At 45.2% G+C, this 27539-nt stretch overlaps 1 protein-coding gene across 6 annotated transcripts in view; it reads right to left on the minus strand.

The window, feature by feature from the left end:
- Positions 1-496: 496 nt before the first annotated feature.
- Positions 497-27539, minus strand: part of LOC100874799 (uncharacterized) — a 289482-nt gene continuing 262439 nt past the window's right edge. For 2 of the 6 annotated variants that reach the window (XM_076534070.1, XM_076534069.1), the window contains exons 8-16: positions 24565-24658; positions 17790-17987; positions 9389-9601; positions 7530-9164; positions 6943-7191; positions 6119-6574; positions 5651-5926; positions 4131-4403; positions 497-3703 (exon numbers count right to left, since the gene is read on the minus strand). In XM_076534070.1, coding sequence (XP_076390185.1) covers positions 3513-3703; positions 4131-4403; positions 5651-5926; positions 6119-6574; positions 6943-7191; positions 7530-9164; positions 9389-9601; positions 17790-17987; positions 24565-24658 — 3585 coding nt within the window. In that variant the 3' untranslated portion in view covers positions 497-3512. Of the gene's footprint in view, positions 3704-4130; positions 4450-5650; positions 5927-6118; positions 6587-6942; positions 7192-7529; positions 9165-9388; positions 9602-17789; positions 17988-24564; positions 24659-27539 lie in introns of those variants that run through there. The other 4 variants (XR_013038888.1, XR_013038887.1, XM_076534071.1 and 1 more) reach the window with 3 other exon arrangements.

A 27539-nucleotide genomic window follows, 5' to 3' on the forward strand; every position in this document is an offset into this window, starting at 1 on the left:
GTCGAAGATAATTGTTTGCAAACAGCAACTTTAAAATATTAATTAAAATGTTGAATGACTTCTTTTGAGGTTATTATTTCTCTGCTAATAATTTCCACTACTATTTCACTATGTTTATACATGAACACTATTATAGAATTAATTAAATAATGCTTCCTTCAAATTATTGTATTAAATGGCGCCTGAGAGGCAGCCTCGCAGAGGGTTAAATTTCTACAATGATTCATGTATCACGAATTTCTTTGCGTTCATATATTTTTAGAGTCCCATATCACCAGTGAAATAAAAGAAAAGCGAGTAAAATTGTTCCAAGTAGCAGTAAAGTTTGCATCGAAACTCGGCGGGACAGAGTCGGGCTTTAGACTCGCCGCGACCTAAAAACGCGCCCCAATAAATTGTCTGAGGAATTCCCGCGATGCATCCAATTCTCTCGTCTCCTTTTTGCCGGCGGGTTGAAATTCCTAAGGGGAGAGTAAGAAAACCGTTCCGACGCTCGTTTCGTTGCACGTTGTAAATTGATCTTTATTACAAGAAATTACATGACTAATTTGTACATATAAAATATAAATATGGTACAAGTACTATGGTACACAGTAGACGCGTGGTGCGATACCTCCGGTGTGTGTGTTCCTTGGTTGTATGTGCGTGTAGTATGTGCGTGCGCGATGTGTCTTACTCTCTGTTTCGCGGAATGATGCGGAGGTCGGTTAACTCTTAATCGTTAATTGCTATGGCGGTTGCTATTAATTCGTTACTATTCACGGTAGACGGAGTGACGCGCTCTCGGCGACGTGTCTCTCTTCTCGAACAGGAAAACGAAAAGGAAGAACCGGATCGTGGCAAAGTAACAGGGAATCGTGACAGTGAATTGGAACGATATATCGAACCTCGTTCTGGAAGCCGTCGTTGCGGGACTATCTATGATGGTAAGAAAAGGAGAGACGATGAACAACGTGTTCGGCAGTGGTACGAGAACGGTCTAAAAACACGGACGAATAGCGTAACGGGTTCCTTTAACAACGGACAACGATACAGGGAACTTGGATTACGGTCGTTCGTCCCGGTAGCTTCGCGAACTTCCGGTGATCGACGATTCCACGTTGCTCGGTAAGCGTGGCCTAACAGCTAGCAGTCTTGTTCCGCTTATAAAATGATCAGTCTGAATCAGACTGCCGATCGTCCACAGACATCTTCGAATCCGGGTAGGTAAGGCTGATTCGTGCACGCGATTGCTCTTTGTGCGCTTGGCTAGTTTTAGGAAAATTCTCGAGGTAGAGCAATCGAGTACGAAACGTGTGACGATTTGAATATGTCTGTGGAACCAAGCTGTTCGGTGGTCCTTGAACTCTGTACAAAAAGGGATGAGCTCTTGGACTGGCAGTGTGACTTCCGTGGATCGAGACTATGTCTGAACACGAAGAGATCGCGAGAACGAGGCTTTCGGATGTGAGCTCATGTGTCTTCTTAACGCGTGCACACTCCAGATCGCTCTCGAATTAGGTTCAACTCAAATAACATTTCGATTGAATCTACTCAATTTTTAAACAATGTCTACAACTTTGATCTTCAGGTCTGAATTTATCTTCAGACCCTTGAACTTAACATTAAATATTGATAAAAATATGCTTTATATCCGGAAGCCTCGGGCTGGATGAAAGAAAAAAAATAGGATCGTAAGAACGAGAGCTGTCATTCGCAGCAGCGGGAACAGAGAAATGATTTTTATCGACACCGTAGCTCGACCGAATCGGCCACGAATCGTATCAAAAGGCTGGAATCTCTTTTGTTTCTGCCGCGTATTACCGCCATTCTCGATTTATTTTCATCCCGTCTATTTTCATTCTCCCTGGCACCTTTCCCCTGCCACATTCTGTACACCCACGTCTCTCACCGATACGTGGATTCCTTTCGATAAATCGTTCTCTCTGCCCCTTTCGCAACCTCATAACGCAATAATTCTCGCGTTTCCCATTTTCATTTTTCAGACAGCACTCGCTAACCGAGCAACCGTTACGATTACGAATACGTTTACTGTCGAAAGGTAACTCTCGCGGCATCTCGTTTCTCATTTTCACGCTCGTTATCGTCTCTTTCTCTCATTCGCTCTCTCTCTCTCTTTCTCGCAGCCTCGCATTCACCCATTCAGGTTCTCGTCATCTTCTAAGTGGAATTACAGAGCCCTACGAAGTGCGGTAACTGTTGATAACGATTAAAGCTACGATAATATCTTGAATGAACGTGCGTGCATTAAATACAATGGTTACGACGCGTATCATCGTCGCTTTTTCCCTCTCTCGTTTGCCTCGCGTCACAATTTCCATACGTGCGAAATCATTCTCACCTCGTGGCTAAGTGCCGTTTAAATTCGACAAAGTCCAAAGGAATCTACGCGTATTAAATTTCGTCCCTAAATCGTCGATCGAAGATTCAGCGTCGAATCGAAGAATCAATCCTCTAATTTCAAAAGTACACGCTTCCTCTTATTTCTTCGTTCGCAATCGATGCTCTATCCTCGATCGACCCGTTAAAAATTTATTTACGATACCGATTTACGTAGTCCTAGTTCCATTGGTAATCAATGGAGCAGCGTTTAGTACCAAAAGTCGTGCCTCGCCTGTTCCAATCGGAACTCGATTTATCTAAAGCGATCCTGACGCTCGATTGGTAAAAAAGATGCAGCACCATACGTACGCTAAATCAGTAATAGACAAGTGCAAGCGACGTTCTGAGCACAGGCGGTGGGTCATTCGATGGATTGCAAATTGGATTGTGTTGTGACGAACTTATTTTCAGCTAGTGAAATCATGTTGGAGATATAGGAATCTGAAGATGTAGAAGTTCAGGGGAATATAAATGTAGGAGTATAGGAATTAGGACATAGTGGAATTTTGCGGTGGAACTGAAGCTATAAAAAATATGGGGACCTTAGCATACGTGGATCTGCGTATAGAGGGATCTAGGAACGTAAAGATCAGGAGATACCGGTATTTAGGAACGTGGGAATGGAAGGGTATCTAGAAAAGTAGGAATCGAAACATCGGTACCTAGGAACGTAGAGATCAGGGACATCGATATCTGAGTATACAGAGATCTAGAAATTTAGGAAAGTGTATATAGAGCAAAAAATCGAATGACAGTGTCTGCCCATCGCTTGCCTTGTCCATCACAGCGCAAAATAATACGAAGTCAACAAGTATCCGACAACGTCGAACCGCATCGCGTCGCAAGAAACTCTGTCCTCGGCTCGTCGACGCGAAACGGAAGGGATGAAATCTTTTATTCGTGTTCTATGATCCATTACACGCGCGTAATAATAGCGACGACGTACGACGACGATCACGACACGATTAAACGTCATTTAACAACTATTGGACGGAGTCGAGCGACATCGTGACAACGATTCCCATTTCCTTCTTCATCAGCGACTTCGCTCGTCTCGTTTCATTTCTAATCGTTTCCTGGCGATCCTCTCGCGATCAGCACGCGGTCCAGCGCACTGATCCGAGTCTAGGTTAGGTGATCCGTACCCCGGTCGGCGATTCGGCCTGGCGCGTGCAATGTTGCCGAGGATAAGAGTCGAAGCAGGTGATCAACAGGACGTGACTCTTGCAGGCCTCCACTCGCTTCTGCAGGATACACGTTTCTGCCTCGAGGGCCTCCAGAAACGACGGATCTCGCCAGTCCATGCTGTTCTCTACGTGAACTGCAATTACGAAAGTTTAGTCAGCGATCGCGTATCTTATTTGCAGTCCTCCGCAATTTAAGGACACTCCTATCTGATACCAAGTACAATTCCGAATAAAAAGTTTCGGTAACAACTTTTGCAGATGCTTCCTCGCTTATCTCTGCTTGGTCCATTATACCCGTTATGTATCACGTTATCTCTAGTAACATTCCTTAAACTAGTGCCATTTTAAACTAACTTATTTACCACACGATTTTCGATTCTGAACACATTTTGTCTCACTTAGGATAACAATGTAAAAATAATAGAAGTTTAGGTTGCGTTAATCAAATTAATTACAATAATGATTAATGATTTATTTCACGTTGCATGACTTAGTTCAAACGATTGATAACCAAGTGTCCTTAATTTGGAAGACAAGCTGTGCAACAGGGTTGTAACTCACGATCGTAGCTCCAGCGTGTGTCGGGCACCATCAGGCGCCTTTTAGCGTCGCGAAGCTCGAGCCTAAGAAGGCGCTGCCGTAGTCGCAGGTTGTGTATCCTGGACATCGTGCCACGTGGATCCGAGCGCAACTGCGCGCGCCTGTCCAGGATGTCCACGTCCTCGCTTGTGTACGCGAGTATCCCCGGCAACGCCGCGGACGGCATCCGTGGCAGATGGGCCTGGCATTGGGCCCGCGACGGATGCCCGCACTCTGCCACTCGCTGTTCCACCGCTGAAACACCCGCACAACGTCGAGGTTAGAACCCCCAGCGCGCCACCTGAGGAGAACCACCGTACGGAGGGACCATTTTAGAGGGTTGCCATATCGTTTCATGGGGAGGATTTCTCTACCAAACTCTCTTGCAACAATTCCTAAACTACGTGTCGTTAAGAGTGCATTTTCACTAAACGTACTTGCAAAGAAGTCTCTTGTTCGTTTCTATTTGCCTCGCTGCTGTAATCTGAAGTACTCTAAAACACATTTGCGCTAGGCAAGAAAGTAGTCAGAAAAGTAATTAACTCGGCGCGTTTCAGAGCCTAAAAACGAGGAAGATGTCCTCTTTCTCGCTTCCGTGGAGCTACCTACTTGTCTGACTACTCGTCTGACCACTTAAGCGGCTATTTGCCTTTCTTGTCTGGTGCGAACGCGTCCTTAGACATGCACTAATCTACCGGCACGAAAAGAATCTGTCGCTCGGGTTTCTAAACGCCTGCAACAAGTGGTGCCACCTCTGAGCATCGACAGATTCTTCTTTTCTGACGAGTGTGAGGCGAATTACGTTCTGTGCAAGTTTACTCTTCAAAGTAACTTCGAAGCATCAGCATGCATGGTGGATCAAAGTTACTGACAAGTTCGAGACGTTCAAAGAACATTCAAATTAATTAAATCATCACGCATTTCGATTCTACGTTCCCTTCGGGCTCACGAAAGTTTTCGGAAGACTGACATTTAAATATATGCAAATGTTCGGCACGGAAATTCGTAGAAGAGGATTCGTGTATTTCGAGAAAAATCACGTTCAAATGCAATTACTACTCTGTATACATAGTATTGTAGGAGTGTATTGTATTTTATGTTTGACTAGTTGTAGAATGTTTGTATAGTTTGATAATCACTGTGAAATTGTATGTATGACTGCAAGTGTGAATGACGATTTATGAAAGGAACAGTGTGAAATGCTAAGCGGAAGTGGTTGCTAGCGTTTTGAAAAAGTGTTGTTGTTAGTTCAGTTTAGAAACGGAAGATTGGTCTAGACGTTCTAGACGAATGAATTATAAGATTGTACGTTTTACGATTTTACTACGTTTAAAAGTTCAATACGTTATTGTGTTTTTGTGTTCTTATTGTGTGCTCTTAAATAAAAGGATAGTTCTAAAAATTCTATTCCTACAGTATCGAATACGTAATTACATCTGTACAAGAATCAACACTGCGGAAATACTTTGGTGAATGATTCGGAAACAGGCAAAAGCAATTACCTTGATGTTCTTGAAGAGCTCCGGTATGCCTGGACGAGTCGCTAGCGATGCTGCTGGTTTCGCTGTCTCTAACGATGCTGTCGTAGCCAGAACTTTCGGCTCGATGCCTGGACAACGTGGCCGGCGAAAGTTTTGCTGCACGTGGCGTGGAATCGGCACCGGAGTCGTAGCCTTCTTTGTTCAAACCTAACGAGGAGCCGACGCTGGTGATTTTGCGTTGCAATCGACCCGAAGACGGGGCCGGTGATGGAATGGACAACTGTAACGGTGCTGATGCTGTAACAAATTCGTTTCGTTCAGTGAAGAGATATCATGAACTTATTTCTAAATTTAATATACACCGATCAAACTTGAACTCTTCAAGAAAGTTTCAAAAATTATTTAGTGGTGAAAAACCCCTAAGATCCTCAACCATCTTAACTTCTTAGACTAAAACGACAGTCAATACGAAGGATCCACATCGAGTACCTTGAACCTTGAGATCTTCCTCGATGTCCGACTTGCCAGTGACCGTCCTCTCGGACCTCTCGACAGCCGTGAATAATTTCTTCGCCTCGACGTACTCCTCTTCGGGATCAGAACCGGAAGCTCCGTTCCCCGGTAGCCTCTCCACCTCTTCCTTGAGATTCGGATTCGAGGCACCGTCAGGATGCCTCAGACTAGAGATGTTACATTCGCCCAGTTTGCCGCAGTATCTTCTGGGGCTGGCTATGTGCGCCACGCTGTTCGGGTACCAATACGAGGCGGTGGCCGGTCTCGTCATACTTTGACGACAATTGTCGCAGATCTTCTCCTGGTCGGACTTGCCGGCGATGTACGCTGGCTCGCTGTAGATGCTGCCGTGATTGCTCGCGTTGTCGTTGAACATCACGTCCGAGAGGGACAAGGACTGACAGCGCGACGGTGGACGGAAGACGGGGGCGGCTGGAATTTGTCCTGCGTTAATTTCATACTTGATTGAGGGTGCAAATTAAATGCGAGAACTCGTTAGTTGACTGTAGCGATTGTTGTTGACTTTAATAATTAACACTTGGATGGTGTCTGTCGTTTTCCAAAATTTAATTGATATACTCGCTGCATTCGTATATGGTTATTCATAAAAATATACGATGCAGGGTATGTAGGAGCTTAAAGATTAAAGACGAAAGCTTAATAGACACGTTGAAAAAGTCCGCAGTGAAGTCACAAATTCGACAGTGGCCACCAAAGTGCTGAACGTAAAAGAAAGAATAACAGAAGAAAGAGAGTTCAAAAGATCGAGCAAAGTGGGTTCTCGTGGAATGGAAACTTACATGGAGTGTCTCTAACGTTCACGTTCGAGGAGTTCTCCCTCTGGTAGGTTACGGAATTGGAGACATTGGCCAGCGCGAGCTTGCTCTGATAGAGCTCATGGAGCCGAGCCAACTGGTCGAACTTGTACCTGGTTTCCTGTTCCAGGAAATCCTCGTGGTCGAAGTATGGCCTTGGCAAAACACCCGCTCCAACCGGTGGTGGGTACTGAGGTCTGTATCGTTCCGTATCCGACATCACCGACATCGAGTCTGAAAATCGATATTATGTACTTTATCTTGCTGTTTCTGGATATCGCCCGTTCTTCGATAAGAACGAAGGAAGTGGATAAGGAGGAAGAAAACGAAGACGCGCGTTCGAAATCGAGAATATCGACGAGTAATTATATCGAGCCGTTTTTCCACTTTCCTCTCGTCTGCTTATAATCTCTGCGTCATTCTTCTTCCAACAATGCCGGATCAAGTATGAGCGAGATAATGATCGAGGATCTAAGAATCGATCGACGGAGAGGAATATTTGAAAGCATCTTGTGAAGTAGGATTGTGAAGGGAAGATGGAAAAATAGATTTGTTACTTATTGTCAACTTACCCGTAAAGGTCGACACGACAGTCAGATTCTCCTGGCTAAGGATTCTCAGTGGATGTTCCTCCTGGTCGCTCTCAGGCAGAGGATTCTCTCCCATGCACATGGCGATGTCCTCCTCCGTCACCTGGAGGCAGGAGTCCTGCATCGGGACGGGTTCCAGGTCCTCCACCTCCACGATTTCCAGGATCTCGTCCTCGGAAGACAACGAATGTCTGGAAGGTAGCACGATGTCCTTGTGCGACAGGTTCAGGCTCTCCATCGAGACCTCCCTGCTGACCCCGTTGCTCAGGGGTTCTATAAGAGGTAGCGGTGGTGGTACGACGATCTCCTCGTCGTCGTCCTCGTCCTCCTGAATGTCCAACTTGCCTTTGTCCACGCTGTCGTCCATAACCGGACTGGCGGTCAGATCCAACCCGGAGTCCGTGTTGGACTTGACGTTCAGAAGGTTCAACTTGGCGCCCAGTTTCTCGGTGATGTCCTCGATCTCGTTCGCCTTCAAGCTATCGCTCTCCGCGGTGGATAACGAGGTGTCGTCGTCGTCGATACCGGCGCAGGTCTTGAAGGTGGTCAGCTCCTTGAATTGCGACGACTGTCCAGATATCTTGCTGCTTTCGTTCCTAGCAGCGGCGTGTTTGCTTCTCTGTATCTGAGACGATTGGTTCTCGACCCACTTTCTAATCATGCTCTTCTTGTGGCTGTCCATAAACCCGTAACTGGAGGAATGTTGCTGAGTGTGGAGCTGCAAGGTAGGCGGACCGGTCAGCTGCATTGGCCCGTCGATCCATGTCTCCCTCGGGTGGTGAGAGTCCTTCACCATGAGCCTAAATTCCGCGAGCTTGGACTTGGAGATTCTGGGACCGTCTATCCACTGTTCGTCCGAGCCTCCGCTGGGTGCCGCGACCGGAATCTTGCTCCCTGGCGAATCATTCACCTTGGAAGACGACACCTTGGTCGCCAAGCTCTTCCTGGCTGGACTAGCCTTCGGAGTAGCCGTGTGAGCCGGCGACGTCTGTTTCGAGGCGGTCTGGGTCAACGTTTTCACCACTTTGGTCGACTTGTGAACCGGACTGCGCTCTTCCGGGATCTTGCAAGGTCTCTCCGCCGTGGACCCACGCAACACTCTGCCCATGGCGCACCGATTGTCACCCGAGTTTAGGCTCGGTATGTAGACCGGAGGATGCTCTCCGTCCGTCGCGTCGTCCGTGCTGGGCCCAACATAGATCACCGTATCCGCGGACAGGTCGCTCGAACTCGGATCGCACTCGCTGTTCTGCCTCGCCGCTTCCTCCCCGGAACTTCCGCCGCTGCCCGTCCCCTGTGTCCCGCCTCCCACGAACTTGATCTTTCTCCGCCTCATTCGGTGGATGCGGGAAGCCAGTTGCACGGTGGTGAACGTCTCCGTGTAGTGCTGCGCGTTGGGCGACACGTGGGCGATCATCGCCGCGTGACACGTCAACGAGCCGAGACACTCCTTCAGTAATTGGGTTAGCTTGTGCTCCTTGTACGGCAGATGCTTTTGCCCGTTGAAGATCGCCAGCAGGATATTGCCTAGGCCGGATAAGGGGATCCCTCCTGAAGACTTGCCGCGGTCCGAATTACCCAGGTCCATTAGGTGGAGCCTGCTGCGGCCGCCGGCAACTGGATAATTAAGAAAATCAAGGATCGTGTTTGATATTCCTTCTATATTAGTCGTGCTAGCTTTGTCGAAATAAAGTATAGCCTTTATTTCCATGCTAACATCCGAAAATATTTGTTTGGTGAACGATACTATTGAAAATCGAGCCAGAGAACTCGATGACAAACGTTCTTTACGAGTAAAGCGATACGAAGTAGAAATACGGTCGAAAAGGAGAGCAACTCACCGCCTCCTTTGCCGGCTACGCTGTACTGGTAGACGTGAAGGGTGTAGAGCATGTGCGCGTCGCCGTCGTCCCGTTGTCGTCCAGCAACTGCCGCATCCAAATAGAAAGCGGCACGTTCCGCAGTCGGTGCACGGAGCTCGCTATGCTGTTGCAGTTGCAGGCTGCCGAACAGCGGATCGTCTCTCAAATACACGGCCGGTGACTGCTCGGAATCTGAGAACAAAGAACGACCGCAAACCAGCTTACACGTGTTCTCCGTTACGGTTGCCGCAAGCCATACGTGTACGCTAACGTGGATCGATTTATCGTCTCCACGTGTACGCGTCTGGCTCTTTTGATAAACGGCTATCAATTTCGTGTACTTAGAGGCTCGCATAATCGATGAGATACAACGGAGACAAATCTGAACTCTGCGGAAGCTTCCGTTAACGTCTCCTTTAAGCATGGGGCATAGTTACATGATTCTGTTGCTCGACCGTGCTCGTGTCATTTGTTAGTTATCTAAACGTGTCGTATTATCAGCGAAGTACGAGCAGGTCGTTGGATTTTATTATTTCGTGGAAAAATAATATCGAGGAAAAGAAACGGTGATGCAGGTAGCCGGTAGTCAGGACCGTAAATCGGCCGCGCCTGGTCTCGGAATATCCACGGAATGTCTTCTCCGGCTGAGTTACGACGACGATAAAACGTCAAAAGATACGCCACGCCAAGATATCACGACGCGTTATCACGAAGTATCGTCGGACGTCGCGTACAGCGCGATGGTCACCGTACGGTGCGCGAATAATCAACGTAATGCGAAACATAGCTGTAAATAGTGATCAGCGTAAAAGCAGTGTTACATCCTCGTCTAGTCTCGTGGATATACGAGTCGTCTTGTACTTTTTCCGGCCGACACTGATTCCGTTGGAAGCTTCGTCTCGAGGAAAACTTTACCGTGTGATCCTCGGACCCATATCAATGTATCACGCTCCCTTTTCTTTCGGACAAAGGATCTTAACTTGCCAGATGATAAATCGACCATAAATTTTCCCCATTTGAAAATCCACGGCGAGATTAGAGAATTAATCCTCGGACGAAGCCGATGGGACAGCCACGATTTATATTTAATTTTACACGATTTCCCGTTTTCATTTTCAAAATTGTTCTGTAAATTATTAACGAGTGGAAGTTTCTATTTTATTCTCGTAATTGTTGAGATTTTTGGAGTGTCTTTCGAGGTGGAATTGTTGAACAATACAGAAATAGGTAATTTTGCATCACTCGGAAAATTTATAAATTTGATATCCGATGTCTGCGATTGTTAGGATCGTGAGATTTAAGAAAACCGAAGAAAATAACGAACGTCTTTCGCAGCAAGAAAATTTTATTGCCTGCACTAGGAGGTTCGAGCAGTTGGCAATAATACACGCGCCATCTGATCGGCTCGTAAACCAACGTATTTTATGTACATCCTGACCGGTGACATATTGGCTATGCCTTAAAAAGAGCTTTCGATGCGAAACGACGGAGGAGAAAGGGCCATCGGGAGACAACGATCGTTATTACGTGTATATCGGCTGCGAGTTGTGGTAATATAAAAAATATACCTGCACCAAATGGCAATCAGAGTGGACCGAACATTGTAGAACTAATCGTCAGAATCCGTTGATTAAGCAAAGTTCTGACAAAAGTACAGATGACGGAAGAAGATACTCTCATCGTTAACTGCGATACAGCGTTTAGATAATCCCCTTTGTAAATTGCCAATTAACGTTTTACTGCTTCGAGAACTCGCCCCGTGTAGTGTCGTTTCCGACGTCGTAAAGGAACAGAACCGAGGACATCGTTGATACTTTATTCTCGTTACGCGTTGGAGCACCCGTTTGTCTGCCTCCATTTTACGACAGTTTATAACGTCCCGGGGAACGCTGCTTAAGATTTCTATAAATTGAATGTCCCTCGTGAAAACGCAATTTGTGACAGCCGTTTCTAAATCGCTTTCGTCGCTGTTTTTAGATCTAATTTGAAGGGTACGATTAATTAGTTGGAAAGCGTGCACAAGAATTTAAAATTTGAAAATTTCAGCAGTATGGGATTTCGCAGACGATGCACCCTAACGTAAAAGGTCGTGAGCGGGTGAAGATGCCAATGGCCGCCGGATCGTCTCTGAGCAAATTACAGGGAAACTCTAGAGCTAGAGCCGCGACGAGATGCTATCGATCCCCTCGGAAGCGAGTTTTACCGCTTCCGGTGTACCAGATCCGTGGCTGATAACGCGAACGAAGATTATTCTCGAGAGAAAAAATAATGACGCGGAAGATTGAGGCTTCGGTTCCTTTTTTGTGCCTCTTCTGAGCGTTTCAGATATTTTTAGACCCCTCGTAAATGGTCCGTCACCGACGCGAGAGCTTCGAAAACCCGTCTCTCCGTTAGAACTACGAAATGGTAACCATTTCGTATGGTCTACGAGGCATTTGGGAAAACAGTCTCGTAACGCGCGTATCCCCGGTCATTCGAAAAGGCGGAAACAGATTTTTTTTACTGCCCCCCGACAGGTTCACCCTCTCGAGGGACGAGATTGTCCATGGGCGTCGCTCGATGATGGTATTCGAAACGCGTCGAAAAACGATTTATCCGACGTACCCGGTTGCACGACCCCTTGCGCGAGATAGCACCGACCCAGGAATACACCGACCCGTGCATCTGGCAAAAGACGCATCCATTATGCCTCTATATTCCGGCGAGTCCTTCTCGCGGAAGATCGCCTTTTTATTTCCTCGATGTTCCGCCAGAATCTTCCTCGCGAGCCGCACAGATGCCGACAATATTACTTTCCCTGTCCCCTTTATGGATATTGCCACGCCTATGTGTCGCATTAATACACCCGCGATCGTGGGTGTACCACTATTTCGTGTTCGTTAGACCTTTCACGCTGTCTTCTAACGAAGTTGCGTCTTCAATCTTTTGGAATGCGAAGTTTAAGATATTACTGACCGACAAAGTCTATGTACTTCGTATGTTATGCGAGAAACGTATCGAGTTCTTTATCACGTTTTTCAAATTTACCGCAGCCACCACTTATCTCTGTAGAATCACCTTAACGCGCAGAAAAATCGACGTCGAGGACGTAAAGTTGAAGTAACCGTGAAGCAAGCACGAGCGTTAACGAAGGCAGCCCATAGCTCGTACTAAAGTAGAAACAGTCAGCGTTGGGAGTGGCGGCAGACGTGCTTTACGCGGTCGTACGTTCGCCGAAATAAGTAGGAACTGCGAAGACCACCGGGTCTTGGATAGTCTCTCCAGGGAAAGAGGTGTGCAGGATGAAGGGATGCTCCAGGTAGCGAGTGCAAGGGTAGGTCGTCAAGACCCTGGAGAGAGTTAGGGCAAAGCTCGTAATAAGCGACTGTGAATATTCGTCCTTCGTGAAAGTCTCCGTCTTGGCTATAACTCGAGGATCCGTTGGGAGCCACGTTTCGTGTAATTTTTTCCGTTGCCAAGACTGCAAAGGGTCCGCAAATGTTCATGAATCATTCTTCGCCGTAATAATCACGAGAATGTTTATACGAGCAGATAAATTATATACTCGGTTTCTATATTAATTTTCGGGGAGCACAGTTTAATCTCTTCAGGAACAAAGAACTCTTTCTCTTAAACAAAGAACTGTACATTTACATTCTTCAGCTGTCTTTTTACTGCAAATAGTCCGGGGAATCATGGACAATGGTACAAGGCAGTAAAAAAGTTCGTAAAATTTTCCCAGCGTTGTGTTTCGGATAATTGAAATGTCGGAACAAGCACTCCTGTTATCGAGAAATTTCGAGTAGAAACACAGTTCGTTATCCTCGAAATCTACCATATCCACAAATAGTGCTGCGAATGCCGCGAAAAAGGAAGCGATAATAGAGAGATACAGCTTCAGCAACATTTTACTTACTTTACTAATTTGCGAAACGACTATTATAATTAATTGTAGGTGTTACTCTTTCATAAGGGCAAAGCTCTCTTTATGGTAGTTTCATTCGGGACTACATTTTTATGTTTCTCTCTTTGCGACCTGACTTCAACTACTTCCGACTTCATTTCGCGGTTTTTAATTACGTCCGGAGGGTCTTGAAAAAGTAATATTCTTGCGGACAATTGCCCGGAAGCGCAAAAATTACGAATTTCACGAGGATATCATCGATAATTGTAGGTCATTAGGAAAGTAGAGCAATGCGACTTTTACGGAAATTACTGCTGACGTAAACTAACAATTAACTTGGTGGAAGGTAGGTATCAAAGCCTCGGACCATTAAACTTTCAAGTGACGAAGTGAGGAAAGCTGTCGTTAACGGAATGACCTCCAATTCCTCTTCTTCCCCTTTTCAGGACCGAACATGGACCATTTGCTTGGAAGCCAGCCGCTACGTAAGACGACGGTTTTCTTTAATTGCCTACCGCATCCCCTCGTAAAAGTTATTGTCTCAGATCAACGATTCGGTTGTCTAAATTTCTTGTTAAGAGGCAAAAGTAATTTCAACAATATACGCACAATTAGACCGCCAATGTTCGTACATTTATGATGTATTAGAGTCTGGAAGAGTAATATAGATCTAGGGTGTGCAATGGCTATGGTGTGCCTATAGGGTGTGCTCTGATATACAGGGTGTCTCACAACTCGTGTAGCTCCTGAAAAATGGTGGTAGAGGACGCGATTCTAAGCAAAATTTCCCTTTGCAAAAATTGGATTTGAAGCTTCGTTTTTGAGTTATTAAAGAAAAACACGGGCCAATCAAAGCGCGAGGACTACGCCCAGTCGGCCATGATGCTCGAAGGCGTCGCTCTCGCGACTGCGCGCCGTGATTGGCGCCGAATCCTCGCGCTCTGATTGGCCCGTGTTTTTCTTTAATAATTCAAAAACGAAGCTTCACACCCCATTTTTGCAAAGGAAAATCTTATTCAGAATTACGTCCTCTACCACCCCTTTCCGGAAGTTACACCAGTTATGAGGCACCCTGTATATTATAAGTCAACATCTGTTAACGTCCATAAATAAATATGAAAGTGTACAAAATTACTGTGACAAAAGACAGTTCTAGCGACAGTGAAAAAGGACACCTCCAGTGAAAGGAAAAAAATCGTGCACCCTTTTCCCCAATTTGCCATCGGTTCCAAAAGAAATAAAATAAAGAAACGGACGAAAAGCGGTGCATTTCCGTTCGGCACGTTTTATACATCCGCTAAAAGCCACGGTTGCTATACAGCGATGCTACGACGCTTCTTCCATTATTCTCTGTGCTCGTCTTTATCCCGCTTCTTATCCGCTTTACGTACGAACCACCGGAGAAACATAAAACAATAACCGTACCGCGAGTCGTGAGAATTATTGCGAGCGTGCTTTGCCTCCTCGTCGCCAGACGGAGAAGCCGGAAAAATATTCCAGAAAATATTTTTCTTGGTGCCATTGAAATGCACGCGACCGCTTAAAAACTACCACGATCCTACTTTTGCTCGGAGAAACGTTCCTCGCATTCCTGGTACGTGCTGCGAGAAAATATGGAGTAACGGTGTTGCTCAATTTTTCGTGATACTTTCTTGTATTTGGAAGGTCGATGTTCAATAATCCTAACTTAAAAATTTGGAAAAACCTTGCAAATTTGGAGATGTATAGAAATATAAGGTAATCATTGAAGTAAAGAGAAGTAGAAGGGAAATGGAGATAACTGCGTAATGGCGCAGAAGGGGTTGTAAGAAACAAAAGCAAATTGCCGCAAAGACGGTGTTTCCAGCAGGATCTGACCCGTCGAAAAGTTGAAATAATTACCGTGGCCCGGATTATCGAGTTCCCCGGAAAAGCCGAATCCGAAGGGTGTGTCGAAGGAGCTTTTGCTCGCAACCCCCGTCTCGCGAAACGAGAGACACGGAAAGTCGAAACGAGAGCAAGAAGGGGTGGTTTCTACGGGCGAGACAGACCTCGAGATACGAGTTAATTATTTAATAAGCTGGAAAATTAATTGCACCGCTTCTTAATTAGTTAGCGCGTTCCAGGAAAGCGGAAAGAGTCTCGTTAAGGCCGCTGCCACACGCGCGTGTTTCCGAGCGAAATCAGCGGGGGAGGCTTGTTCGAGAGAAGCGTGTGTTTTTCGATCGTGCCGAGAGGAAACTCTGTCCCTCGAAATTCAGCTTTCTGAGAAGGGGTTGTTGAAACGGTCTCGAGACTCCTGGACAACTTTGACGTTTCGAGCGCGCGGCATAAATCAAGTCACACCGTCGCAAAGGTACGCGAAAAAAAGAAGTTCGCAACAGTTTATGAGTTAATGCGACTCGGTTCGAGAAGAAAGAACGTTCGACGCTCGAGGGTTTTATTACGCCACGTTCCGACGTGGCACGCGACACGTGCGTTAATGTCAGCTGCAAAATTTACTGCGATCCTAAACCCTTTGAGATTATGACCCTTTCGCATTTATCCTCTTCCGAGGCACGATCGCGATAACTTTGGTTACATTGTGCGCCGCGAATCGCTTTTTAACGCAACGCACCCCCCTACCGTAACGTTTTAATTTCAAAGTCCCTGTTTAACGATGGGCTCCACCCTCTGCCATAATTTTGACATCCACAAAATGAACCTATCTTCCGGATCGTTTTTTAAAAAACGCGTAAAACGTTGCGGATGATCCTGCAAGTCGAAGTTACGGCTCCGTAAACAAAATGGGTACTCCAGGCAAATTGAGGTTGGAAAAAGTTGATATTTCTGTATCTGGAAATTTTATACTGGAACGATATACACGGATTCGACGGTCAGCCGAAAGTATCGAAGTTTCGACGAAGCTCGAACGTTCGGTTACATGTAACGCGTGCAGCATTTGTACCGTAATCTAGGCGGGCAACTTTTCTCGTTTGAACACGCTCGATTACGATAGCATTGTGTTCCCGCGCGTCGAAGAAACTTGAGTCGTAAGAAACACTTGTCTCGGTCGTCATCCCCCAGTTTTAAGAGTTTCTATTCTCCCAACACTCGTTTCTCTCCCCGGATCGTCTATCCTCCATAACGGGAGCTTCTTATATATAATGTATATATAGCAAACTTTATGTATACATATACATGTATATATTGTTAGGGGCTGAAAGTTTGCTGAGCATTTCGCGATAGGGTTGCGAACGTTTGTCGCAATTAATTCGATGCCTGGAACAATGCGGGCAGGTACAATCGTTTTGGATTAATTAGTGCCGAGTGCAGGGCACAGCGAAGGGAATTGCGCAGTGTCCTGCACTGGTCCGCCGAGAACTCGATCTAATTTTCACGAACTTCGTTTCTCTTCCCCCTCGTCGCGTTACCCTCGGTGCAATCGACGTCAGCGTGAGTTGTAACTGTGGTCGCCTTAACGGTTACTTCCTCGATTCTACCACTTGAGTTAGAGGTTAATTTTTGAGTCCAAATTGAAGATTAGAAACACTTCAAGTTGCAAATAAACGTTGTTAACAAAATATTCGACCAAAAAACAAAACACGATTTCAAACTACTCTCGATGTCGAAGACAGATAGTATTTCGAACGAATAACTTTCGTAACTTTCCATTTAAGTAGTTCTATTTCCAATATCGGTATGCAAACTGAACTGGGGGGCTGCCAAGAAAATTGCATCGATACACGAAACGGAAAAACCGGACAATGCAATCTTAACAAACGCTGCCTCGGCAATAAAAGGAAAAGTCATCGTCGTCCAACGGAAATTACATTCGGAAATCGCATGTGCCATTCCTGCCTCAACTACGATCGCATTCACAAAAACTGGGAACAGCGTCTTCGGATCGGCAAGAATGGCCGGTAATAATGCCGTTGGACGCATTGGTCGAAAGCCTGGAAGAATGAAATCGTTCCATTCCGTTTTTGCGTACGTTCGAGAGAGCCGCGATCCTTTAAGATTCCGTGGATAATATGCAACGAACGTCATGCTCTTGGTCGCCATTCGGTTTCCTCTTCACGGACCAACTCGTCCACTCGGTGGTCCGTAAAATTAAGGGGTAAGATGACTTCTTTCTCCGTCCCCCTTTTTGCTTCCTCTTTTATTCGTTTGGCGAGATGACTTCGAAATTGCTTCATCAACCGTTCAGTTTGTGGAGATAAGAATTGTCTCTTTACCCAAATTACTTCGTCCCTGATCTACTAAATTATTTTTATTAATTTAACAATTCGCGGAATATCAAGGTGGAACCCGTATATATCTCTGACACTAACGTTAATTGTTTTATCTCCGTCCATGATTTTTCCCTTGCGCAAACGGTTACGCGTTAATCCAGAACCGTTCCTCGAATCCAAGGGTTAATTGCCAGCCAGCGAATGCTAGCAAAGCACCCCCTGTCTCAACGTTTGCTCGTCATCACCTTTTCAAGACTCCCTGTGCAGCAATTTCGCAGATAGCGAACCGCACTTATTTACTCACCGTTTGCGTGTGCCGCGAGAAGATCCCTGAGCTGCTGTTGGCCGGTGGTTAATTCCACGCAACTAACCCTGACGCTGAATCTGGCACCCGTCCTCTGTCGTTGCTCCGAAATACCACGAAACAACCAGGCGATCGCGCATGGTATTGCTCCCAGAGTATGACCCGCTTCCGGTGTACCCAGCATCGTGTGCGACTTGCCTGCAACAATCAACAGATCCAAGTTCCTTCAGATTTCAAGCATACGGTCATTTATTCAAATAAAATATAAACTGAGTATCTTTAACCGCTTGACGTACAATTTATTTGTCAGATGCGTCAGTCAAAACTAAATATTCATACGTATAATGTTTGAACGAACAATAAACATTAAAATGTTGTGAATATTCAGCAATCTTTAATAATGCAAATTATAGTTGGACCAAATTTTAAGTTGAAGAGTATTACAAATTTTAGTAAGATTTATTATATTTGAGCTGTGAGTGCGTCACGAGTGAGATTCGTCAAAGTACAAGGGGTTAAGCGACTCAATCGGTTTGCTTCAAAGATCGAACTATATGTGAATACACTTTCTGAGGAAAAATAATAGTCTGGGTCTGCAATGTATTCAATTGGTTTTCAGGTATATAGCACCCCTTGACTCTGCTGCCAGAGTGAGAGCTTCTCTGTGTACCCAGTGACGCATAGATTTATTTTAACTCATTAATTAAAATGAAAACATCAGTCAGACTAATCGTTAACTTGCCAGCCAATTGCGTTTTGTGTGAAAACTTGCAGGCATATTTCAGCTTTTGCAAACGACCGCCCCTTTCAAGTTCATTCTTTCGAAGCGCGCACACGATAAACAGAATAATCGATTTCTCCATTACGAGTCGATTTGCGCTCTTTGAAAATCCCCAGCCCGCAAGTGTACACGACGAATCTGCCGATCGTCGTGGAGCGCAACAATCGCGACGCCTGATTTGCGGTTCGGCTTGACCAATTAATTTGTTTACTATTTGCCGATGGTTCGATGGGAAAGCGCGAGCCGCGATAAACGCTCGATCATAGTTAGAACGCGTAACGAAGCCCATCAACGGGGATCTAATTTATACGGCGGATAGATTGGAACCGATTAATTCGGTTACCATTACAACGTCCGCGGGTTTGACCGGTGACGGTCGAAACGAATGTAATCGAAACTGGCGCCGCGGTTTAACGTCCACCGCTGTTTGTCAGAAGAATTGCGAAATAAATTGTTGCACAAACGCCGTACTTTTCTACAACCTTCTTTTCGTAGTCAAATTAGAATCGTTATGATCTAATTGTATGTTAATTGTAAGTCGCGAAGATGAATCGCGAGGCTTTTCAAAATCTGAGATCTGGTTTCGGGAATGGCTGATAGGGTAATGAATCAAAGAGCATAACGAGGATACTTGACGCTCGGGCACGCTGAATGGAACAAGACAGCGTGAACTGCACTTTTCCAGACGCTAGAATAGCATCCCCTTGTGGCAAGGGTGAAACTTTGGGACCCGGTACAAAGAAAAGGTAAGATTGGCGACCAGAGGGTAGTATTGATAGGGAAACGAAAGAGTCTTATTAAAATCATAAAACAATACGGCGCTGGGAGTATTCGTGGCAAAGAAAGAAAAAAAGAGACGAGAAGAATGGAGCGGGAGAAAGTGACAAACGAACGGGTAGAAAGGGAGAGTTGGATGAGAATTGAAAGCGAAAGGCGTAAGAATTCGGTGGAGGGTCGAAGCCTGGCGGCTATACGACGAAATAATGGAAAAGCAGCGGCAGCCGTCGCTGAATCTTAAGCGTTATTTAATTGTTTTACCGTAAGACGGTGAATTATGTTGTTATTTAATTAGAAACCGGGAAAAAGGCCGGCTCTCTCCGGCCATTTTCCGTCAAGACCAACTTTCCGGTTGAATTCAGACAGCCAGCGCGAATTAACCAATCTCGATTACTTTTGTTGCGCGCAAATCTCTTCAGACGAAAATCTCGCTCTCTCCAGATTTTTGCGCAAAAATTCCCTTCGAAATTACTCCGAACATTTTTCTCCTCGCATCGGGTGTTCAACTTTACGTTTCTAAAATTCACCCCGCAGATGAGACGCGTATCGAGACAACTCGCGGTCGATTCACGCGGCTAAAAACGCGGAAAATTTCAGCGCGAACTTTTACCAGTAGGTGGAAGAAAGCGAGAAACATTCCCGGGTAACCGAGTGCTTTAAAGCCGATGCATCCCGCCGATTGGAATTCCCCTCAAGTTCTCACCCCCCGGCCGAGATAAAGAGAATCGCGTCTGGTCCCGTCGATTACTCGAACGCAGCGCGAATCGAAGTCGTCTCTGTCGGAGCGTTTCAACGCTCGTCGACTTCGCGAGATCCAACGTCAACGACGGAATACCGAAACGGGTAACAGAACGGGAACGCGGAAAAGAAAAAAATGTGATCGATGCACGAAAAAAAAATGACGACCAGCTATCGAGGCCGAGCGAACGGTATCGATTTAATTTCGGGGATTTTTGCACTTCAAAGGGAGCAAGGAGAAAAGCACCGACGAGATAATTCCTGGATTCGCTTCTTCCTCGGGGTAAAATAGACATTTCGGAAAAAAATTTATCTTTGGACGATTGTGCGAGGTGCTGGCGAAATTCAGCAACTATTTTGTGGGAGATTTGAAAGCATATTTGATGCAGATTTGGCTGGGATTATACATTCAAACTCTTTAACAGAGGAGCTATAATAAAATAGGGTAGGTTGACAGAATATGGAAATCACATTTGACTTCGACGTAACTGAAGTATAGTTCTGAATAATTTTTCCTGTACATAGAGTGATTGCATTCATTTACGAAGTTGTAAAGGTGCAACAATCAAGATAAATATAAATTTAAAGATACAGATATAAAGTTGAGCGCTACTTTGTTAAAGGTTATTGCTACAAAACGATCCCCATCGCACTTGAACACGAGTGAAATAATTAAGTAGTAATATACCCCAGAAGAGGTAGGAGAACAGGAAATAATCGTGTCGTAAAGTTTGTTTTAGTGCGTAGCAACAATTATCGCGGTGTATTTGCACGCGAAAGGGGTGGCAGCAGTCCAAGGGTGATACGATCTGTGGTTCTTTCCCGTCGCGTTGGTTAATCTGGTTTTTGGGTGGTTTCTCGCGATGAAAGGGATCGACAGCGTGTACCTTAAGGGCCGCGGCTGATGCAGAGTAATTAGCAGCGCGTTACAAAGTACAAAAGACCGTATTGTCTGGTCGGCATGCAGAGTGCTCTTCCTTCGCCCCACATCTCGCCAGTCGCCCTTCGTAATTTTCTGTACGACAAATCCCGTTGGCTTCAAAGGGAGGCTCTTCGGTTCCCTTGTTTCTTTGGTTTTCATTTTTTTTATTATGGTCGCTTGCACCGGTCGATCTTGCGATATATCTTCTTTGGCAGCGTCGTCTTTCCGCGGCACGATCGACGCTTCGTTTTAAGATTGTCCGGGCTCGTTCGATCGTTTCCACGATGCGTACGCTCCTCTCCTTCTCGCCTCTCTCCCTTTGTCGCGCGTTCGTTGTAATTCCGTCTCTCTTTCTCGTTGCGTCAAAGCGACAGGGAAACGGCGAAGTAAAGAGTTAGGGGAGTGGGTCCTGCTACAAAGAAACTAGAAGAGAAGGGAGAAGAATGACTCGCGGAGGGTCCGGGAGAGAGAAAGGAAGAGGAAAGTGCGTTGTCGCAGCGATGATCAAAAGCAGTTTGCTCGCGGACTTGCCTCAAGTATCTCTGTCGAAGGCGCGAGGGGGATGAAAGTTCGTTCGTTCGGCTTCCTTCCCAACGTCTTTCTTCGCTCGCGTTTCTTTATCTTCGCCCAGACTCCTACATAGCCGCCGTTACGTTCTCTGTTATATGTATATACACATATATATGTATATGTATTGATCATTTCTTAGTAGTTCGCGGGGAATTTGAACGATCGCGCATTAAGGGAGCTCGATATCAGACACGAGAACCCGTCTCTTGGAACTATTACCGACTCCTCTTCTTTCGTTGTCGATACCGTCGCGATCGAATTCCCTCGGAAAGGGCGAAAGAGGGCTGAAATTGCTCTTAAAAACACCGAGACGCGACCATCGATCAGACTACAATCGACGGAGTAAGAGTTTCAATTCAAACGTTCCCCAAATCGATATACTTCCGTCGCACTGTTCATCACGCGAATCGCAGGAATTTTCGTCCAGATTAAGGATCTTTATATTGAATAGCAAGCACACGAAGTTACCGCTGAAATATAGCAGCTGGACGAACATAATCTCCGGTTCGCGTTAAGATTTGAATAGTTAGAAAAGATGGTGCGTGTCCCAGTAGCATACATTATCCCGTTTGCTTTTCGACTCCACCTTTTTGCCCCTCGTTCTCGCCCCTTTTCTCTCCTCGTCCGTTTTCCTCGCGGCCTCCTGTCCCCACCCTTCGCAGGCATCGCCCGAGAAAACCTTCCTTACCCTCGGTTTCCTCGCATAATCATGCATTTGCATGCAAACTCGATATCACTACTTAAAATGTAAAACAACTCTTGCGCGTCTCGTCGACCGCGCTCGAGACTTAGCTTCCTGCCGAGACGATGAAAAGCTAGCGGAAAACTGCCGGCGAAAATACAGGCGGAACGAGGACATTCTACATCGAGAATTGGTATAGTCGTTCGCGGTTCAACTTTGATAAGGGTAACTCCCTTCGTTATTATCGCGCTCAGAGTGTTGACTTGCTTGACTTAATAAAGGAGTTTGTACATCTGATTGTCGCGGAATTCATTTTCAAGCGTGAAAGTGAATATAATCGTTATGACGGTACGTGGTTTATTACCACGCATTGCATTACCTCTACATTTCCATGTGCTAGGCGTTGTTACTGCGAGATGATTTACTAGGTGCTATATTACTGTACTACACTTACGATGTGCTGTATTTACCCTGCGTTACATAACCACGCGTTTAATTATCACAAGTTGTATTACTATGCGTTTCATTATCACGGGTTGTATTACTCGCGCAGAAGCACTGTATGTTGCATCACTGTACGTTATCCTACTACGCAGAGAATTTACACCTGCTGCATTCTTACTCGTAGAATTACTATTTGTGGAAGTACACGAATAGAATTTGCGTGCGTTGCGTTTTTGTGAGTAGAATTGCTACGTATAGAATTGCCAGGTATAGAGTTACCACGCGTGGAATTACTAAGTATAGAATTATCACGTGTTGAATTCGCACGCGTAGAATTACTACGTATAGAATTACCAAGTATAGAGTTACCACGCGTGGAATTACTACGTATAGAATTACCAAGTGTAGAGTTACCACGCGTGGAATTACTACATATAGAATTACCATGTGTTGAATTCGTACGCGTAGAATTACGACGTATAGTATTACCAAGTATAGAGTTACCACGCGTGGAATTACTACGTATAGAATTACCAAGTGTAGAGTTACCACGCGTGGAATTACTACATATAGAATTACCATGTGTTGAATTCGTACGCGTAGAATTACTACGCATAGTATTACCAAGTATAGAGTTACCACGCGTGGAATTACTACGTATAGTATTGCCAAGTATAGAGTTACCACGCGTGGAATTACTACGTATAGAATTACCATGTGTTGAATTCGTACGCGTAGAATTACTACGCATAGTATTACCAAGTATAGAGTTACCACGCGTAGAATTACTACGCATAGTATTACCAAGTATAGAGTTACCACGCGTGGAATTACTACGTATAGTATTACCAAGTATAGAGTTACCACGCGTGGAATTACTACGTATAGAATTACCAAGTTTAGAGTTACCACGCGTGGAATTACTACGTATAGAATTACCAAGTATAGAGTTACCACGCGTGGAATAACCACGTATAGAATTACCACGTGTTGAATTCGCACGCGTAGAATTACTACATGTAGCATCTCCACGCGTAAAATTACCGCTCAAACAATATCCACGCGTTGCATTTTTACGTATCGAATTACAACATATAGAACTATCACGTGTTGCACTGTCACGCGTAGAATTACCACACGACGATTTAACATGCGTCAAATTATCCCACGTAGAGATACCACATATTGAATTTGCGCAGCATAATCACGCGTTAAATCTTGCACGCGTTACACTATCACGCACCGCATTTCTACCCACAGCATCTACCTTCATTCGTGCTGAATCACCACGCGATACGTAGCCAGAGGTTTACCGCGCGTAGAAACATTAAGCGCAGTATCTACGCGTTAAACTGCAGCGAGTCGAATTGCCACATGCATAATTTCGCCACGCGTCGTGAGTTGTATCGCCAGACGTGGATTATCACGCGTAACGAACGATCGGCCATCGCTCCGAAAGCAGATTAAATATTTTGCCGTACTTCCATACAAGAGTTGACAACGTCTTCTTCCGACGGTTCTTTGTTCGGCAAAGTTCGACGTCCTCGTGGACAAAACGCTATTGTCTAGCCCGCGTCTCGACTGGCCGGCCCGAGCGTGGAAATAATTACATGAAATATGAATAGCTCGAGGAATCTTCATCGTTTTTATACACGGTTTCTCTCGGCTACTCACAAATGGGCATCTTAGACTTGTTCGCGAGCTGTGTTAACTAATGATGCAGAGGGTTAGTCTCTGAAATATGAACTGAAGTTCTTCTTAACATTCACGGTGACTTTGGACGATTTTCGTTGTCGAAGATTATTTTTATAGATCGAATCGAAGAAGTCATTGCTCGAGATTAAACTTTTAAAATGCTCACCTAAGCCAGCGTGTCCAAAGCAGAACAAACACCCGTCCGTTCCATTGATGACCGCATGGATGACGTCCGTCAACGCACTCGAACATATCTCGGTCTGCAAAGAAACAAAAATTGAGATAAATATTTTGAGAGGCAAGGAACCCTTTTAATGATCGATATGGCACGATAATTGATATGAATCGCGTCATCCCAATTTCTCCGGTGTTAAGTTACTTGAGGGCAAGAAGACGAGACGATGGACTCGATTTTAATTGCTCCCGATAGTCGGTGCTCTCAGAGGGGGTTGAAGTTACCTTCGAGGGTAACGACGAAGCTTAACTTAAAGCGGTTAAGAAAGCGTTTGCGGGACGGTTTAATAAACACGTCAACAGGATAGAAAAGGAGAGAGATTAAATCGTCTTTGGTTGTTTTTAATATATTCATAGAGCCGAGAAGTCCTTTCCCGGAGAAAGAGAGTTTAGATTATCTACGGTGTCGTTTCCTTCGTTTTCCCGTCGGATTTTCTCGTCCGTGGTCGATAACTCGACCATGCGATTTCGACGATCCGTAGAGAAGAAAAAATAGCGCCGGGGAGAAGCTGCGAAGGGTTGTCGGGGTTTCGCGAATTTCCTGCGGAAGCGACCGGGAATTTCCTTCGTGCTCCTCGACTCGTTCCGATCGATAGAGAAAAGCATCGATCGTTCTCCGTTACTCTCGCAAGGGTTAGCAAACGTTCCGCGGCCGGAAGGGGCGGATAAAAAGGGAGGGAAACGAAGGAACGGGGAACAGGTTGCCGGGAATATCGAGAGGAAGATGAGGACGTGTCGATACCTCGACCAAACAAGATTGAAATCTTCGTGGACGAGAATCGGATGAATCTCGAGACCTGCGGATGGAAAAGGGGAGATGAAAGCAGGGTTTCGCGAAAGAAATGCAAGAAAAAAGGAGAGGATAGTTTTGCGGAAACGCGTAACGAAAGATTTGGAAAGGAAACGGAAATAAGATCCCTTTTCCAATATGGTAATTCCAATCTGTCGCTGCTCGTTTCGAATCCCGTTCCGCGAAAAGGAAACACTTAATCCGTGATAAGCGATGTTCATTGCGAACAGTTGCAACTTTTTGTACAGTCTAAGCTCTTTTTAAGAATATACGGTTGGACTTATAATTCATAACGTGGCAGTAATGGACAAATCGCATGTGGTAATTTGGTCACGGCAGACGTGTAATGACCGTGAATTTATGGCTAATGACTTGACGAGTTTATTAATTCCAAAAGTATAATCGGATTTATGCGCAAATAATTATCGCTGGTAATTAACACTTTTATGACCGGTGTATATTCATGATTTTCATACGAAACTTTTTGCATACTAATTTTATTACACGCATTTACAATTTAAACGCAAGATAATTACATTACAGAATACTCGTAAATCCTCTTGTAAAAATTTCGAAAGTATCTCGAGGTTCTCGATAAATTGCAAAAGCAAATTGTTTCAGTTGATTAGCACCAGAAACAGTTCGAATCGAACGAATATTCCAACGGAAGTGTCTTATCCGTTTTAATCGCGCGAAAACGGTCCGTTTCGAAATCCCCGAGTCGAGATGAGATTAACGAAGCCGAAAGAGGCGAAGAACGGTCGGTTCGCGGGACAACAAGGACATTCATAATTATAACGGGATCATCCTCGGAGATATAATGCAAAGCAAACATATTTCGCGGCTACCTGCACCCTTCGAGAGACCCGACAGCTTCCCTCCGCTTTCAAACGACGCGACGGCATGACGGTTAATGAAATACGTGACCGAAGCCTCCGTCATAATCTCAAACACTTGATTCCGCGAACCCCGCTCGGAATTGAGCGGAACGAAGGGTTCGCTGCGTGGAAAACATCCCCTTCGGAGGCGAGGATCGTACACCTGATAATGCGTTCAATTCAAATTTCCTCGCCCCTCGACAGGGACGTTAAAAATATTCTGGATCAATCCCAATAAAAAGCTTCCAGATTATCCAAATTTATCTTTGAACCTCAGGACGCGTAAGTGCTCATGAAAGAGCTTAGGAAAAATTCTAAAAGAATTCTGATGTCCTGTCTATGCAAAATTTAGAAATTTAGAATTTGAGTACATTTTCTATACTGTGTCTATGAGACACTTGTACATCGGTAAACAGCTCGGTACAAACGATAGTGACGGTATTAAAATCGAGTCCCGATAAAAAATATATGTAAAATGGTTTTATTTCTAACCGAGTAAGTCGTCGAACGAATCACGGTGCGGTGAACAAAAACCGGATGTCACGCATATGGCGACGCAATTTTCGGGATTATCGGCTCGTGAACGCGAACCGACGAAGCTTTGCGCGTGTACGTGTGCGTGAAACGAGAACGACAAGCACCCCCTCAGGCCTGCTTGTTTTTGATACGGTTTTCATCGAACGACGTCGCTGCGTTTCTGCGGTCTCGATGGAGGGCACCAGCTGCGTGTACATGCAAACGCGAAACCGTGTTTTCTTCTTCATTTTTTATTAGTGTTCTCTTGCAGTGGCGAAGCTCGCGCGAAAGTGGCATAAAATTATCGTAACCAGACGCTGTTATTGCTTAGCATGTATTCCAGTTGAGAACTGCGAAATACTTTTGTACATTCTCTTTCTCACATTTCATTTTGCACCTAGAAGTTGTAAGTGAATATCAAATTTTATTGTAAACGATAATGTATCGATAACATCGCTGTAGAATATTCTTCGTTGAATTAATAAAGTTTCCAGAGTTTCATAGAAAAAGAATGATACAATTCTTACTCGAAGCATCAAGCAAAATCCCTAGCGGGGGTTTAGGAGAAGGCCCTGTTTCGTCCACCGCCATCGACATCTGGAAACTTGCGAATTAAGAGATTCGCGAAAAGGGGTCATTCGATTATTTCCAGCCATTAAAAGGGTACCCTTTTACCCACGTCGACAGTCCCACGACCGGTTTCACTCCTTCCACGGCTTCTTT

Source organism: Megachile rotundata, chromosome 7 (assembly GCF_050947335.1).
Source record: "Megachile rotundata isolate GNS110a chromosome 7, iyMegRotu1, whole genome shotgun sequence".
NCBI classification, from domain to species: Eukaryota; Metazoa; Arthropoda; class Insecta; order Hymenoptera; family Megachilidae; genus Megachile; species Megachile rotundata.